Consider the following 18,101-nt stretch of genomic DNA (forward strand, 5'->3'; position numbering starts at 1 on the left):
CAACAGTCACATTTTAGAAGTCAGACCATGCCAACATTTATTCCACATATGTATTTCATTGCATTTCAATAGTGCAAAGAAACATAATTTGTCCGAAATGAGAGAAAACGTACAGCTACTACGATGTTAAGGCTACGAGTGGTTATTCCTTTTCTCATGAGAAAAAAAAAAAAAAAATGTATGTCACCCAGAGATGTAGGACACATGACCTCAGTGAAATTCCTCCGGTGGAGGCCGACTCCTCCAGTTTTACATGTTGGTTTCATTTGATGTCATTCGACAGGGAGGCAGAGTAACAGCAGATGGACGCAGTAACACAACTGATGCAGACGTCAGAAGTTGTCGGGGGGGAGCAAAGAAGAAGAAGAAGAAGAAGAAGAAGAAATGAGAGGACTGGTGGGGTTCGTTCAGACTCACCGGGCGACGGGGATGTGAGGAGAGAGCAGATTTTCCCTCGGCAGAGCTGCAGCAGACTGTCTGAGCTCAGACACAGGCTGCAGACCAACATCAGCTCATGACAGGAGGGACAGGTACCTCTGCACTCACACCCTCCGCCGGACCACACTGGATTAACCCCTTCATCGCCCCAGAGGAATGCCGCCCACATGCTTGGTGAGGAGGAATCGTCGTCACAATGTCATCACCCCCACATGCAGAGTTTTATTCGCCGCCGGAACATTTCTTTTTCAGACGTCATTCAAATTCAGTTGATGTCATCCCGCTGTCATTTTCATCGATTTGATGTTTTTTTGTTTTTTTTTCTTTTAATAATCGTACATGTTTTCTGCTCAATACTTTTGCACAGCTGCTACACTCCCCTCTGCACGACTTTTAAATACTTCTGTTGTACATATCTAATGTTTTAATATTTATATCTCACCTTTCTGTATTATATTTTCTATTATTGTGTGTATTGTTTATTTTACTGCTGTCACAACATTTCACTGTTAACACTGTTTTAACATTGCTAGATAGTGACTAAATAAAGGACTTCTATTCTATTCTATGTTTTAATGTTTTTATCGTCCCTTGCTGTTGATCAAGAGTGCTGTACAAAAACAAGCTGTCAAAGTAGTTTTTTTATTGCATATATTTTATACGATTGTTTTCCAAACTTAACTTAAAGTGTAAAAGATGTACTTATTGGCTGGTTTTATGCTTTTTCTTATATTGTAGTACTTTATGAGAAGGAGCTTTGTTGATACTTTTAACTGAAACATCTGTACTTTTTAATGTATTTTTGTTTATTTATTTTACATCAGATTGAAGCCTCTCGGTGCCAGTTTTAACAGATGACCCATCTAAATGAATTTTACAAAATTCACGCATTGTGTGATAATGGTATTGACAGAATGCTACTTCAACAACGTTTGTGCCATCTCCTTCCATTATCACCACTTTTTTGCATCCACATCCCTCGAAATAAATTAAATAATGAATTTACAGTTGATCTTCAATATCTCATGTGGGGAAAAATAGGATAAAATTACAAAATATATTTTAGTATAAATAATGTGCTATATTAACATGAAAAATATTTAGAACATTTACAAATGTATAATGAGGCAAATTCGTAATTCTCTTTGATTTTCACTTTTATTTAATACAACTTACTCTGTAATATGTTTGAAGGAAGTCTGTGCTACAATGGTGCACGATGATATACATTAAAGTTCATTAAAACCTAGATCACAATTTGCCAGCATATATGGTAACCACTTTAATAAACAGAGGCATTCACCGCAAAAGTCAGATAACTCAGGTAAAAGCAGTAAAGGAACAAGTTACAGTTTAAATCTGACCTTGTGTCAAGTTAAATTCTCATTTTTGTCAAAATCTTATTTTACTGCTTTCTATGAGATTAACAGGATTAGTTTGAATTTCCTGTCATATTTTGTATGTTTTAAATACATTTTGGCAACTGCACATGCACCAGCTGATAAACCAACTTTTATCGGTTTGATTTGGAACGACGTTACTTGTTTTTTTACATAAACTGCCGAGAAGCAGGTTTTTTTTTTTTAAATATATATTTTCCTCCAAAAACAAAAACAGAAATAAACCTTTTATTAGTCTTGAAACATATTCATTCAAGAAAAAAAAGATCTGGAAGAGGATCTCTCAGACTCTTAAAAATTCTTTGTTTAGAAAAAAAAAAAGCTTTGATGTTTCAAATGCATGAAGGTAAACACAGTAATGGTATAAAATAATCCAATCCAATAAGAATATATACTGTACTGTATTTTATGGAGATTCCATCTTTGAACAAGTTGAGTTGTGTGTGTGTGTGTGTGTGTGTGTGTGGGGGGGGGGGGGGGGGGGGGGGCAATGGCTTTAAGCCGCTTTTAAAAGTATTCATCAAAAACATACATTTTCAAAACAGGATTTCCTGAAAGTGTAACAAAAATAAGTGCAAAGACAGATCGATCAGATATTTGATATTTAAAGCATCTAAAAAGCTTAATTTTTGTTCATGTCCTATAGATCCCAATCTGACATTGCCAATATTCTCCTACAATATGACAAAAACAAAACAAAACAAAACATCCTGCATTCAACTTGGCGTGAGACAGATCACGTGCAGGGTTTCCACGGCCGATGTGGTTCAAGCCCTTTCAAAACCCCTGCAGTGAGATTAATTGGTCAATGAATGCACTTTAAGGTAAAGAATTAAGCCTATTTAATGTTTAAACAGCTGGTTTGCCAATTTTCGTTTCCCCCCCGTAAAAGATTAGCGGTGGTTAAGTAACGGCACACAACATTTGTTATCCATCTTTAATTGAGACATCGGGAGCCATACAGTCCAAAAATACAACATTTCAAAGATCTGCGGAATAGAATAAAAGCAAGGTCCCAGATACAGGTCAGCGGTGGCGACGATGTCGGAAAGGCAGACGAATACCGAACAGAGAGAACTTTTAAACAGCTGGGAGGGAAGTTTTCAAGCTTCGACACAAAATCCCGGTGATAAACCGCTTCACTCAACAGGCGAGTCGGCGGCGAACAACAGTCTGTCCAAATCGTCTGTCCACGCCGGCCGAGGACATTTCGCAAGACGCACTAATGATAAGCATGAAGTGCTGCATAAGTTTATACTAGCTTCGCAAACGAGAACAAATTAAAATTGGTGAACACAAAAAAAAAGTCAAACAAAACTGTCCAGTCATTGTAGCTGCTTAAATCCTCTCACATTAGGTGAGCTCAGACAACCTGTGCAGTTTATGTTCCCCACAAAAGGTTTGATTGTTTCTAGTCATGAAGGGCATTTAAGGCGACGTCGTCACACGTGGCTGAACGGGTTTAATCAGTGCTTTGTTCCGTCCGACGGAGATGAGTGAAGTATGAATGAAACCACTTTAGCGTCACACGACACAAGCTGCTACGCAAACGTTCTGCTAAGGGGAGGTTTTTTTTTTTCCTGATTTAGCCACGAAGCAACAAAGCAACAAAGCAATTTGGACAGATTTACATAAATATATTTACAAAAAAACAACAACAATAAAACCTGTACATTTTGGTACCCTGAACACTCGGTGCCCCGACACCTTTTTTTCCCCTCCAATCGGTACAGATATGAACACTTATACACGTCTCAGCCCAGTTTAAACCAAAAATATTAATCTCTACTCTTTTATTTTTTCTTCTTTTCTTTCTTTTTAAAATAAACGAAGCCACTGAAACACTGTGAGAGCTTCATCTCAGTCACTGGGTCAGTCTGAGGAGTATTTTGAGCACAAATGTGGCCGTAGGTAATACAGGTTGATAAAGCCGTAATAAAATATTCAGTTTGATTTAGATCCTTGGACAGTCCAGCGTCAAGACTCACTCAACCATTCAGAATTCTTTCTTTCCATGAAGTCTTTTTCACATTAACACACATCACAGCACTTTCCTATGCACTAATCCCTTTGTGAACCTTAAAAATTTTTTTTTACAGTTCAAACCAAAACCCACAGATTGAAATGGGAGTTCAACACAAATACACAACTGCTTTCAAATACAACTTGTCAAAGAAAAAATAGAAAAGTCCAGATTTGGGGTTGATTAAAAGCAGCACAAATGAGAAATGTGTGAATTGGCTGCGAGGGAGGAGAGTCTGCCGGAGAGCAAACTATCAACCATCCACTGTCATCATGGATTCCTGTCTGCCACTCACACATAAATCATCCCACTGCACTTATGAGGTGCGAAGAGATTGAAGTATTTGTGAAGAGATTGTGTGTGTGTGTGTGTGTTTTTAAGTGCGTGAATTCACTTACATCATAAATCTCCAAGCGACACATTCGAGCCACCATTCATGTCTTTTTTCCTCCAAGGGCACCGGCTGTATTGCACACATTGAGCGGGTCTGAAGACCCGCACCTCCTCCTCCAGCGCCGCCGGGTCTACGCCCAGCGTCCACTGGACACGAAGCTCCTGCTGAAGGAGAAAGTTGTGTCTGAAGTCTCGTGTTTCCCCCAAGCACCAAACGGCACCACGATGATTGTGCTGTTGTCCTCGGAGCCGTACTGAAGAGCCTGGGGGGGGGGGGGGGGGGGGGCAGAGAAACACGAGTATTATGCATCAGTAATGAAAAAATAAGCCAATACTTCAATCTGTAATTCCTCCATCCTTTAATCGGCTCGGTGTTTCAGACCATTTGGCTGCTGCCACTTTGCCTTTTCGTTCCAACCTCACTACACTTTCATTCCTCAACAAGAGAAGCTGAGCGCATTCCCTCACCACACTGATCACCACGTCAAAAAGTCAGTCATATTTTCTTGCTTGTTGGGTCTTTGCCATTCATAAATAAGTTACTTCCACACTTTTTTTTTTTTTAAGAAGAGTGAAGCACTGAAATAGGCTGCAGTGACTCCTGCATCAGTTTTTCTCACTCTGGTTTGTTTTGGGTCGGTGGCCTGCGTTGGTTTGTGACAGCAGCACACCTGCTTTTAATACAAAGCTTATTCATTTCAAACAAGTGGGATAAAACCGAGAAACATCTAAAACATTCATGATGGCCAGTCCTCTTTACCAGAATAGGACACTCTGCTCCTGAAGCCAAAAAGAGGTGAAATACATTAACCAGGGGGACCTGAACACACATTTTCAACAGAAGGCTAAAGTTCCCCTGTGTGACATTGTGCATGTTGACATGTTGAAGAGGAGTATGTCTGACTGCGTGCAGGAATCTTTCAAACAATTCCCAGCAACTACCAACCATCAAATACCTCTGGGCAACAATCGACGTCGCCTTGCTGGCGACACGGTGACGTTTGCTTTTAGACTCGAACACTTCACCTGGTCAGATATTCTCTGCGCCGCCTCTTTGGGGTCGTGACACTGGTTGATGACGTTGCAGATCTCCTGGCTGTTCATAATGAAGTTCACGCCGTCGGTCGTCAGCGCCAGGAAGGAGTCGTGGGAGTGGTGCAGCTGGACGACAAGCAGCATTTACCGACACAGTCAAACGTTTTCAAAACAATTTTTTTTCTCCTGGTGGGATTGAGCAACACTCTGGCTCAAAGGACAAACTGGATTTCACCGCATAAACGGCTGACAGGCAAAGCGTGATGAGACAACGTGGCCAAGCGTTTGAAGATTTGAGGGGACAGAAGAACTGTTGATTACGTTTTGTCTGATTTTCATCAATGATCTCTACCTATAGACCTACCATGATCCTCTTTGTCTCAGGCTCAGCGATGACTCCCATTTTCTTCAGGTCAAAGTCTCCGATGCTGCGCGTCATAGCCAACCTGCCATTGACGTTGGGCTGTCCCAGACTGTTCCAGGTGATAAAACCCCCACTCTTCTTCACCCTTTTGGAGAGAGCAGGCAAAGGACGCGTTTGAAAAGAATTAGAATGATAATTAGAGGTCGAAGAAAGCTGGCGTACAGAACCAGGGTAATGCAACTTTTTCAATCAAGATCGAACAGCTTTAGAATCTCATTTCAATATAGTATATAAGAACGTTTTCTTTCATCTAAAAAGGTTTCTGTAATTTTAATAATTCATCCATCTTTGTTCACTGTCAGGTGATGGTCCCATACTTTAAACGATAAATAATTTTTTTACATCAAAAATGGCCTAAACGATACATAAAAAGCACTCGGTTGATGTGGTACATTAAGACTTTTATAAATACTAAGATGGTGTGAATAGTTCTGTAAGACTGAGGTCTATCATTCAGCTCCCGGTGTTGCGTTGGATTCTGAGTAACAGCAAAGGAGCCTTATAAACAAGACTGTGACTTTGTGATCACACCAGAGAGTTTTGCTGTTAATGAGCTGCTTGAAGGCTTGAAACTGTTGCACTTTAAACGTCGTGGATGACTGAAGAATATGGGCTCGAGCCTGCGGACACTGGAGATGTATGAAACCGTAATGAGGAAGCGTCTGAGAAACAGTAAGCGTGCGTGTCTGTGTTCAATTGTTAATGTTTATCCAGTCACTCAAAACTGGGATCAACATTCATTTTGCAGATACCGAGTGACGTTATTCCGTTTAAAAGCTGAGGTCGCCCCACACACCTTTCCTTCTCATCCTTCCTCTCAGGAGTGTGGTCAACAGTGAGCTTCAGGGCCTTGCCCTTGCGGCACAACATGGCGCGGCTGTCACCCACGCTGCCGACCACCAGCTCGATGCCATCCCTCAGCAAGGCCACCGTGGCAGTGGTGCCTGCGTTCATTCCGGGTACTACAGAGACATAAAGGCAAACATCAGGGTGGGAAGAAGCACTGGAGGTCCACTAAAGAGTGACTGGTCACTACCACTTGTTCACAACAACCATATGGTGTGTCTCACACACTCACATCCACACACAGACACATGAACACATGGATGGGAAGTCATACGGGAGATTTGGAGCAAACTACAGATTAAACAATAGAGGAGGCAGTAACACATGCAGTTTTGAAACTGTTGCAGCAGAAAATTCAGGTCCGGGGCAAATTTTTATAGCAGTTATGCCCCAAAAATGAACGGAAACATAACTCGACTGATGCAGCATTTATCCATGTCCAATACTTGGCTTGATAACGGGAAAGAAACATTATCTCATCTAAAAATGTCACACTAACCTCTATGAAGTGCATTTTGTTTTATTTCTTGATGTAGGAATATACTTCAAGAGTTGTCAGAAATTAAAAAAAAAAAAACAAAAAAAAAAACTGATAACTTGTATCGACGCAGATAAAACAACGGCACGTCAGCAGCGGATACAATGTTAACCTTTACGGGCTGATGAAATTTGACTGACGTCACTGGGACATTCAAGGTCTGATCTGGATAGAAAACATGCTGCATCTCATGGACGAGACCCGTCACTGACGACAAACATCTCATCATACAACTTGTCAGACTTGACGCACTGTTTCACAAGAAGCGTAAGCATACACTTGGTGAGAGAAGAAAAAAAGAGAGCGAGAGAGAGAGGAGTGAGAGAAAGATAGGGAACCTTCCAGTAGTCCAGGATTTAGGACCCGCTGGACTCTCCTTCAATATCTAGCCTCTCGTCATCCACATTGGTGCCAAGGGCCTCCAGCTCTGAGCTGGGTCAGCAGCTGCCGTAGATAACATGCACACACACATACAGGCATATTGGGACATTTCACACAGCGTGGCCGATGTATGGCCACATAACAGGCAAACTAGCTTTTGCAGGAACAGACAACCCCAATATAGATATCAAGGAGTTTGGGTAAAGTCAAACGGACTTGGGATGTTTCTACACAGCTATGGCAAACACGTAAACCATTAGTGAATATCACACGGTTTTTGCTTTTTGGGGGATATTTAAGTTTTCCCCTATATCCCTGGGCCCATGCTTATGATAAACAATGTAAAAAAAAAAAAGTAAAGACTGGGAATAAAATATAAGCAGACCAGCAACAAATTAAAAGAAAAAAAAAAAGAAAAGACAATATCAACACAGATTTAGTTTGTATGAATAGACTTCAAAAATATTGGCACATTTGCATGAAGATGTACAAACTATGCCTTCAAATTCATATCAATGCTCTGCCCTTATCAGAAACCTGTGAACTGATAGAGGCGAAGAACAGTGATAATAAACTAATGCAAGATTTAATTGATGGTAACCCTCTTGAAAACACTTATTGAAGTCTGCGTGTATTAATTGGTTATAATTGGTGCAAAAAAGTTAAGGTTTTTTTCCCCCTTTAATTGTTGCGTGTCTGCATTTTTAAATGTCGTGCTGGAAGCAAGAAAGTGCCCGTTATTTGCTCTACTTGTAGCTTGTTTATGATTCACCAGTTAATCAGTAGCTTGGGGTAAAATGACAGACCTCTAATCAAATGTGCTCGAGTCATGTGAGTCGGGAAATCCCAGACTTCAAAGCCTAAGTAGAATAAGTCAATTAGGTTTGAAGAGAGAAGAAAACACGTCATCACATATATTCATGTGCGCAGGTACAGTATACACTTATATCTAGAGAGATGCAACATGATAGAACCTACCATTTGGTAAGAAGTGCAAGTGCCTTTGTAGAGCTTTGTCTACTTCAAGAAAGGTTTTTGTTAAAACTAATTCCAGATTGTCTTCATCTGCCACAAAGTCCCTAAAAGAAGGCCAGAGAGAGAAAAAAAAAACCCCCAACAAAATTAGCAAACATTCAAACAATTAACTTTATGTGCCAATAAGTCATGCAGACATATTACAAGTTTCTTACTTGATAAATTTCTCCATGTACTTCTCACAAAAGTTGGCGGCCTCTGATCCTCCATGCCCATCAAACAGAGCGAAGTAGAGGACGCTGTCCGTCAGCTGAGAGACACGGAAGCGGTCTTCGTTCTCTTTACGTTGCCCGATGAGTGAGGCACAGCCGACCCTCGACAAACTGACTTTGGGAATCGGCTTGCCGTAACGGATGCTGGGCGGCAGCAAGATGGGCTCATCGATGCGATTGTCCCAGATGCCAAAGGAATCCCAAGTGGTGGGGCGACCACTGCTGTCGGCATCGAAGCGCGTGTTGCTGCGCAGATTATCCGAAGGGCTGTAAAGTTGTCTGCGGAAGATTGTGAACTGCGGGTGGACGTTGTGCTGGAACGGAACCGGGGCTAAGGCTGGGTGGAGAACACTAATGCGACCCACATGAGGACCACTGCACCTTGTCAGGCGCACAAGGCAAGCTGCTGACATCACCCTGACAGCACAAACACCGGAGAAGTGCGAGATGCAGAGAAAAGAGATTGTATTGTCCAAAACCTGAAGGAAAAAAAAAAAAAGATTGCTTAGGAGTGTAGAAAGAGTTTAACCAAAGATTGAACTAGTTTAAAACAAATCATGTATCAAGTTATACAAGTATCATTGGAATGGGGAACGTTCATATTAAAAGTAGCTAATGTTACCATGCATATGGATGCACTGGTGGCTCAGGGTTCAGATTCTATGAATGCTTCGTTTGTCAAGTTTGACTGAGCTGAAGTCAGCACAGAAGTAGGTTTTTTTTGGCTTTAGCAGAAGCAGCTGGGTCACATAGACTTCGTTGATGTCCGACTGACACTGACTCATTACAAAGCTATGCCCTCTGTAAAAATTACTTAATGACTTAACTTAACAGCCTTCAAATTTTAGTACAAGGTCATAACATTTTGTTGAAAAAAAAGAGGTTTGGTTAATGAAACATCAGCTTGTTGTAGCATGTCAGGAGGCCAACAGGATTCTTGCAGGTTTACATTACAACTTGGCCTGAAAACAGTGAAAGCTTTAAACAACTGGTGCCAGAAAGAGGGTGAAGTGAGAGACCGCATGTCCCAAAGAAAAACGAGGAAGTGTTGATCATGAAAAGCTTCACCAGAGAAGGAAAAAGGAAACGAAAATAATAAAATCTTTCCACGGTGAGAATTATTGAAGAGATTTCAAGAGATTGGCGACGTTTCCGATTCTGTATGACTAATCTTGATAAAACATATTCTTTACTCTTTTAAACTATGAAACTATAATCAATATCCACCGGTTTTCATGTAAAATAACAGCTAGAATGAAGTGATAGTTCGCGATTATAATGATCTCATTAATCAGCTTTAGAACCAAGTACGTACGCTCCTTCAACGAAAAACTAATCGGATGCATTTGTTGAAAGGGTATTTTTTCATGATTGTTTTGACATAAGCTGAGGACAAAATCATTTTTAAAGGCGTAGCTGCACACTGCATGATAGAAAATAAACACTGGGGTGTTATGTAACAGCTAGCAGCCGTGGAGCTAGCTGCGAGCTGTCAATCAAGCGCTTTTCCCGACATTACCGACATACGTAAGCAGATTTTAAGGCTGTGATGTAGTTGGGATATTTGATCATTACGACATGTCAAACAGAGCGATTAAAGCAATAATGAAAACGCCCGTTTCTTTCTTTTTTTTACGTTAGCATCAACGAGCTAGCTGTGCAACACCGTTAGCTGACAAGCTCACGAGCCCGAGCGCGCATTTTGTTTTTCAAATCAACATTGGCAAAGTCACGACTTAATCTTTGAATCGCTTACCATCTCTATGAAAACATACCTTGAATTGGCGGTATTTAACAGTAAGCTTGAGTTTTCCGCGGACTCAGTGTGAAGCGTGGCTCACCGAATAGAAACCTCCGCCCTCCAGACGCTCAGCCTCAATGTTATCAAACAAGGCCTGTGATGTTCGCCGCGCCAATCAGCGGCCTCAAAACTCGTACACCTCCCTGACGCCCCCCAAGTCTGGACGATCTGATTGGTGGATGAAAGTGTAACTGACAGCTGTATGCACTAATAGCTGATGAGTAGCTTTGTCCTCCTGTAGCCTGTTGGATCAGCGTGTTTATTTTTTGACATTGAAAGAGCCTCTTAGTACATGCTTCAGTTTTACAGTTTGCTATAAATGTGTTGTGCACAATCACAGTTTATTTTAATTTAGTTTATTTGTCCTTCGATTGCCCCCAATTCTTCCCTGACTGCTTTTAGGACATACAATTGCATATTGTTTACGTTGTTGACCCTGCTGGGCTGAAAGATTACTGTGTCAGGAATTTCATCATGCACCTTGAAATGGTGTCAGTGTGTGACAGGTCAACATGTTGCGCTTCTAAAATATGACACTAACCCTCATCAAACAGTGGACTTCTTTGGAATCAGTGAATTACGTGACCAAGAGCCTTCAAGTCATCAGGGTGTGTAAACTTGCCATGATAAAAAGATCGACTCTCTAAAGATTAAAAACCTCCTGGACAAAGTGTGTCAACAAGTTACTTGTAAAACTGAGCTGTGGAAGAGTTTTTTTCTCATGGTACGTGACAAAATAAATTTTTTTTAGAGGTCATCCAAGTAAACACATCTTGATAAAAAAAAAAATAATAATAAAAAAATAATAATAACAATAATAATAATAATAATAATAATAATAATAATAATAATAATAATAATAATAATAATAATAATAATAATAATAATAATAATAGTCATCATTCATTATAACTGGGTATAATTGACTCCTGAGTTCGTGAGCTCTCATGTAATTCCTACATTTCCTCACTGGGTGGCAACAAATTCAATGAAATGAAGATGAGCATCGCACAGCAGGGATTCCTGCGGGTTTCTGGCAATGATGTGTTTGTTTAAAGCAACACGAATTAACTATTTCCTTCCAAAACAGTGACGTGAGCTTATCTGAAGTTCATGTCCACCCTTGTTATGATTTACATTCTGGTCGCTTCTCATATAACCTGCTGGATTTTGTTGGACACAAAAACTGTCAAAACGAGGAAGGTCCGGTTTTTTCCGGTAGCACCTGTCATATATTACAAAACCAGGATTGCTGATATTATCAATTAATATTTCACTTATTGTTCATTATTTGTGTGAATATGTGATCTATTAATACTGTGTGATAAGAATTGGGTCTGGCGATTTTAAGGTAAAGGATCACACTGTCCATCGCATCGATAAACTCTTTTGTTGGTTCTCGATTATTTGGGTTCAGCAGATCGATGTTAAAATCCCCACAGGTAAACAGGACCTCTCGTGTAGAAGTTGTATACATTTCCTTAACCCAGTCCCTGAATATTTCAAAGTTATAACCTGGTGTCCTATAGATGCAGCTTTTTCATATACAGTAACTACAACTAACCAAACCATATCAAAACTCACTATTTATTCAAACCATAACACATTTAACAGTATATTGTGACCTTGATGCTTGAAAATACGGTTTAGCAGCACATAAACTTGTACATAGTATTCTATGGCCTCTGAGATGGAGATGGTCACATTTCATAACAATCATTTGACGCACAGCGTAATACAACACACTGGGATATTATTTCGATGCAGACCTGGATCTTTTACTTTGAATAGAAATATGCAAATAAGCAAATGAGCAAAGGGAGTGTGCGTCATAATGACTGTGCATGCAAAAAATAAAATAAAAACGACCCTCTTCAGTGGTTCCCTTTGTTTTCATTTGGTAAGTGTTGATTTCCTCTGCAGTGTTTTAGAGATCAGTGGTGCTCTTTATGGGATTATCTGCCATGAGCGAGACCTGAGTTGACTCGCCCCTCCCTCCTCTCCCTCCCTCCCTCCTCCTCCTCCTCTCTTTGCATCCTGTGCTCACATCTCTCCTCTTCCACCGGCTCTTGTTTTCTGCCTTTTATTTTGTTCGGGGGGGGGATGCACTCTGCAGAGGAAGTCGATGTTTAGTCAGTGAGCATTATTCCCGGGATCTCTCAAGGTGACAGCGGGCATGCTGACTTTAAAGTGAGCGAGCAGCATGCTGCCACAGACAGCGGTGACATAACCGGGCTGACGGATCTCTCCCTCCACAGCCTCCTCCTTCCTCCAGCAGCACAGTCCTCCTCTTCTTCACGGGGGAAACCAGCACCTGCCGCCGCACCTCGCGCCGTATGACCGCCTCAAAGGTGAGTGAGTGTGTGCGTGTATGTGAGTGTGTGAGAGCTCAGCTCTCGAGTTCATGATCGCGCGCGCGCACACACACACACACACACACACACACACACACACACACACACACACACACACACACACACACACACACACACACACACACACACACTTCCCAGCGTGGCTCTGCCATGCGGCTGCACAGCCTCCTCTCTCCCCGGTCACCACGCGTCAGGTCCGGCCGTGTGGAGAAAGTGTCTCCGTGTGTGAGGAGCCACGAGGTTCTGTTTTTTGTTGTTGTTTTTATATGTGCGTTTGTTTGTTTGTTTTCTTCTCGTTATACCGAAGAGCTGCAGCTCCGCGGGCGCAGGATTTGTTTGTTTGTTTGTTTGTTGTTGTTGTTGTTGTTGTTTTAACCTTTCAGACACTTCAGATGAAATGCACAACTGTTTTTAGTCCATATGATCCCAGATGGATAAGAGAAACTTTTTAAATTTTTATTTTAATGTTCAATAGTGACAAAATGAACAAAACAATTGAAAAATGAAAATATTCAGTACAAAATGTTATCATAACAAGGCCAACAACATTTCCTAATACCTTCTTACAAAGTTTATGAACACATTATTTTGCAAAAATAAAATTAAATGCACATTTGGCCAATCAGATGGAGCCTCACTGTTTTACTCTTGAATATTTCAATATCATTCACACTTGCAGGTTATGTGCAATATATTGAAGATTGAAGATTTCTATTGTCACTCCTACAAAGACAATTAAATTAACTTTGGTCCTCGCTGTATTAGCAGCATTAAAACATAGATTATTGCACTCACATTTCATAAGCCACACTGCTCTGTATGGACTGTTTAATTTCACAAATCAATGCTGGTCCTTATTTAAGTTTCACAAAGTGACTTTGAAAAAAACTAACTGTATTATCACTATGATTTTAATCGTGATGCTGGTATTAGTTGACAGTGACAATCAAAGTTTGTATATCTTATTCTATACGTGGTGGCAACTCGACACAAGCAGAGCGATTCAAGAAAACATGACAAAAATGATAAGAGGTCATGATGAGAAAAACACAAGTTGAGGATGAATTAACCAGGTTGATTTTCTGAATCTTACCAGTTGACTAGATGCTTCCTGTTTTTGCCTGACTGAGTTGTTCATTAGAATATTATTCAATAGAAATGCTCATTATTGGTAGTTTGCTGGGCTCATTGTAGAATTAAATTAGCTGGTTTGGGTTTTTGATCATTTTAATCCGCTTCATATTACTGTAAATGTATTTGATTTTGGACTTCGCAGGACAAAATCTTTGAAGACATCATGTTGTGCACTAGTAAGCTTTCCTTTTACAGACAAAGCAAATAATTAGAGAAGTAATGGACTGATTAATTGTGGATGAACTGTCCCACCAGCTACTGTCTTTACAGAATTCACTGTACTGTACCTAATCAGTGAATGTCAGCCCCACGTCTGCAAACACTTTATCAGTCATAAGTTAAATCTGTTATTGCTCTGTGGGTGGTTGTATTCTGTCAAGCCGCCAGTTCACCAGATGGCTTGGATCCATTGTTTTTGCCCAATTGTGTCTGAATGGACGTAAACAAATGTGAGACAAAAGCAAAAGTAGTTTGTGAGCCCTGTGCTTAATGATCCAAGTCTAATTCGCACCACATGTCGTGCAAAGCGACAAATTTAAGACTTTGTGCCAGAGACTCTCCCCATGTGTTGATGTACATCAACTTCAGAAGGTCAGATCCAGGTTAAGTACTGTGATTGAACTGAACTGTCATATTGTTCAATTATTTACAAAATTTGATTTGGCACAGATTTTAAACAAGACCATACCTTTAATACTCAGATTCACTTAACCCTGTAAATCATAGTTGGGGGGGAAAAAATGGTTGGCTCATTAATGAAACAACAACAAAAAAGCTATATCATCCATTTTTGTTTTGGCCTGCTTTAACTCGGCAGACAAACGTTCATCCACTTTGTTTTTTCATTTTCATGCTACGCTAAATCTACCACTTAGAATGAAAACAGTATTTAACAGTCAAGGTAGTTACTTTGGAAAGAAGCTAAATAAATTCATTGGCTGAAGATGAATACTATTGTGTAGAACTATTGTTATTCTTGTTGTAAACCTAAGGGTTTATTTCTCCTCTGTGTTCATTTAAAAAACACAAGCTCTGCTGTGTGATTCTACATTATTTTGATAGCTGGGCATTTTAACAAGGTAATGCTATCAGTGCTGTGTTATTTATATATACATATATATATATATATATATATATATATATTTGAATCACTAGCTTTTTATTCATAAAAATGAGCTTGAAGTGATCTGTGACTCACGACTGCTGGTGCTGTGTGAAGTGTCATGCCAACACTTGGATTATTGAAGTAGGCCTGTCATCCACCTAATGTGTAAAACCTCTGCCAAAATAAGCATTACACTAATAAGTCTGCAACACATCTTCACTTAATGAGGGGGGAAAAGAGAGCGGGAAAAACAACAACTTCTCAGCCAAAAATAGACCTCGCCTGTAGTAGTCGGCTTTGAACTGCAGAGAAAAAAAAGCCTCAGACTGATTAATGAGGAGTTTGTGGTGGCCTATTTCAAGACGTGTTACTCTGTTCAGTTTAATTGTCCTCCGTCCCTATTCAAATCTCTTCACCACTTTCATGTCGGACCATAAAACTCCAACATGTATTCCTGGCATGCTATCACGCAGACTGGTAACGCATACCTGAGATGGTCTCTCTTTGTCCACCCTGTGACTTGTGCAGCTTTGCTATGTAGGAGTTCATGTATTTGTCAGTCGGAAGCAGAAGCTCTTTTGTTTCTCTACTCGACACCTTTTCATTGAAAAGGACTCTTCTTGTTCCGTATCTCGCAGTAAATCTCACTCACCCATATCAAAACATTGGAAGACCTTCAGGTCGCTCGACTCGACGCTGCTTCCAGGTTATTTCCCCAATAAACTAGCTGCAAACTAAGAGGACTAAATTTGTAAGTAGTGTTTCAGGTGAACAGATCTCTTTGCTTTGCTTGTGTCTTTAGTTATTCATAACAGCAAAATGAATGTGTTGTAATGGACTGCAACCAGCGACAATCAAATAATTAGCTTTCAGAGATTAAACAAACAAAAAAAAAGAAAAGCTAAATGGGGATGGTTGGTTTTGTTGTGGTTTTCTGTGAAACCTTTGTTGATATTGCATTATCTTTAGGGATTCATGGTTGTTAGATGATGGGAAGTCCTGGAGGTTTTCAGTGAAATGGGAAATTTACATTTCCGGGGCTTATTTAGTCTACCGAGATCATGTGAAATTAGGAAGCTCCAGTCCAGTGGCTGACTTGAGTACATTTTGTCAAGTATGAGAATGGATTTAGACAAAAAAAAACAAGAAGAAGTTTTATTGTTTTCTCACATTTCATAGATGAAATCATTAAAAGATGTACAGAGTGATAAGTAAATGTTTGTCGCTGGCAGGATTGGATGATGTGGACACGTTAAAACTCCCGATGTTCAGAAGTGATGTGTAAGCTGCTGTTCCGTTGTGTTAGCTTTGAAGAATGTGTCAGGTTTGCAGCATTTGTGATGGATCCTCAGGTGTTAATCCACACGAAGGTGAAGAAACCAATCAAAGAGTGGTTCGTCATTATGAAACTGGTCAGAAGATACAAGGTCTATTCATACACGTATGCAATAATCAAGTCATTTTTTCTGCCTTTAACAATATTTATGTTTTAATATGTGTTGTAACTGTTCATTTATTTGATTATTCCACCAGGCCTCTCGGGGGCACATTTATTTAAGTTACACTTGAGCAGATGGTGTACAATCAACCAATGATTTGTTTCTAGCCCTTTGAGTGGCAAAATAACTGAGTAAATGTGTTGACAACATTGTTAAGAGTGTATATTTACAGTTGTTATATGTTCACAGTGTTGTGACTGCCGTTCTCCTGGTATGTTATAATGTAATAACGGCTGTGAGGCTTCCAGCTTACCTGTTATGTAGTATGTAGTTTACCTTCTGCTTATATTCAGCTTACTGATCAGTAGTACTGATTTGCGTTGTTATTGACGAAGGTATTCCAGTGTTTTTGTATGTGCATTTCAGTTTTACACTTATTTGTATTCAATTTGTTCAACTACAACACAAGCCTGTACCTTGGAAGATGAGGTACGAAGAAGAGTTTCGCTGGCAGTGAATCCCAGTATAGGACATGAGTCACACTGGGTGTAATCTCGCTCTTTATTACATTTAATATGTCTGCTCGTCATTGCCAAGTAACACCTTTAAGATGTCCTATATGGAAATGTTGTGCAATTGTTGTGTATTCTGCTATAGGAGGCATTCCTGTGTTGAGTTTGCATGTTATTCTGCAAGTCCTTTGATTTCCTCCCACAGTCCAACAACGTGTATTGAATGTTAATTGGCCATTTTAGATTGTCCCTCGGTGTGAGTGTGTGTTTGTCCAGTGAGGGACTGTCGACCTGTCCAGGGTCGATCAGCTCTAACTCTATATTGGAAAAGCTATATAAAAGATAGATGTTGTAGATATGTTGAATCTCTCACAGCTGGCTCAATGATGAGGATTTTTTTCTTATTTTCTTTGTGTTTGTCGACTTCTGATTGTCCAGCAGAAGTCTACAGCTTCTCCATTACTTCAGGTTCGTGCGCTAATATGCAATGTCCAAGATAGTGGCCATGGCAACAATTATACTGGCCAAACATCAACAATATTATCATTGCCAATGTTGGCAGTCTGAAGGGTGATTGAAGTATTTAATTAGCTCAAAGCTCAGAGGTGTCCAAACACAGTGGATGGATTCATGGACCTATGTTGCTGTGTTTACTTTTTCATATAATTACATGTGTAGTTGCAGTAATCGTTGAAAGCTAAATAGCTTATCTTCCATCCTTTAGCCAGGTAGGCCATCATGCCTCACTGCTTTCTGAAGTAACGGCAGTATTGATTAAATATTACTCAGAGGTTGAACATTGTGGATTAGTATGCTGTTTGTCTGCTCAGCGATGTGTTGTTGTCTGTCCGTGTTCTTAATGTTGTCATATGTCCTCCGCTCCTTTGCCGCCACAGGCCGCACTCGCAAAGGAGGTGGTGGGGAGCATGATGTTGCTGATGCCTCATATACGCGACTATGCCCCCAGAACAAAGAGCCCAGGGGCATTAAAGTCTCTCTGCCACCTCCAC

The 18,101-nt window shown here is 40.2% G+C and overlaps 1 protein-coding gene across 4 annotated transcripts; it reads right to left on the bottom strand.

The window, feature by feature from the left end:
- Positions 1 to 172: 172 nt before the first annotated feature.
- On the bottom strand, positions 173 to 10,597 carry ppm1kb (protein phosphatase, Mg2+/Mn2+ dependent 1Kb). 4 transcript variants are annotated; one of them, XR_013937099.1, is made up of 9 exons: positions 10,482 to 10,575; positions 8,669 to 9,204; positions 8,457 to 8,557; positions 8,285 to 8,338; positions 6,510 to 6,675; positions 5,654 to 5,798; positions 5,281 to 5,415; positions 4,260 to 4,517; positions 173 to 320 (listed from the first exon to the last, which is right to left on the bottom strand). XR_013937099.1 is itself a non-coding variant. In XM_080517842.1 (8 exons), the coding sequence occupies exons 2-8, from the start codon at positions 9,136 to 9,138 to the stop codon at positions 4,386 to 4,388; spliced, it is 1,203 nt and encodes a 400-aa protein (XP_080373968.1). In that variant the 5' UTR covers positions 9,139 to 9,204; positions 10,501 to 10,597; the 3' UTR covers positions 2,762 to 4,385. The 4 variants fall into 4 exon arrangements, 3 of the variants coding, with proteins under 3 accessions (XP_080373968.1, XP_080373966.1, XP_080373967.1); XM_080517842.1 differs by lacking the exon at positions 173 to 320 and having other exon boundaries at positions 2,762 to 4,517; positions 10,501 to 10,597; XM_080517840.1 differs by lacking the exon at positions 173 to 320 and having other exon boundaries at positions 2,762 to 4,517.
- Between the last annotated feature and the right edge of the window lie 7,504 nt (positions 10,598 to 18,101).

Source organism: Blennius ocellaris (genome assembly GCF_963422515.1).
Source record: "Blennius ocellaris genome assembly, chromosome: 3".
Classification (NCBI taxonomy): domain Eukaryota; kingdom Metazoa; phylum Chordata; class Actinopteri; order Blenniiformes; family Blenniidae; genus Blennius; species Blennius ocellaris.

What these genes read in the sequence shown, in the direction of transcription:
- ppm1kb (XM_080517840.1), bottom strand. An exon ending in CTGAGACAAAGAGGATCATG is followed by an intron (nt 5,416 to 5,653) that starts GTAGGTCTATAG and finishes CTTGTCGTCCAG; the next exon opens with CTGCACCACTCCCACGACTC. An exon ending in CGCAGAGAATATCTGACCAG is followed by an intron (nt 4,518 to 5,280) that starts GTGAAGTGTTCG and finishes CCCCCCCCCCAG; the next exon opens with GCTCTTCAGTACGGCTCCGA.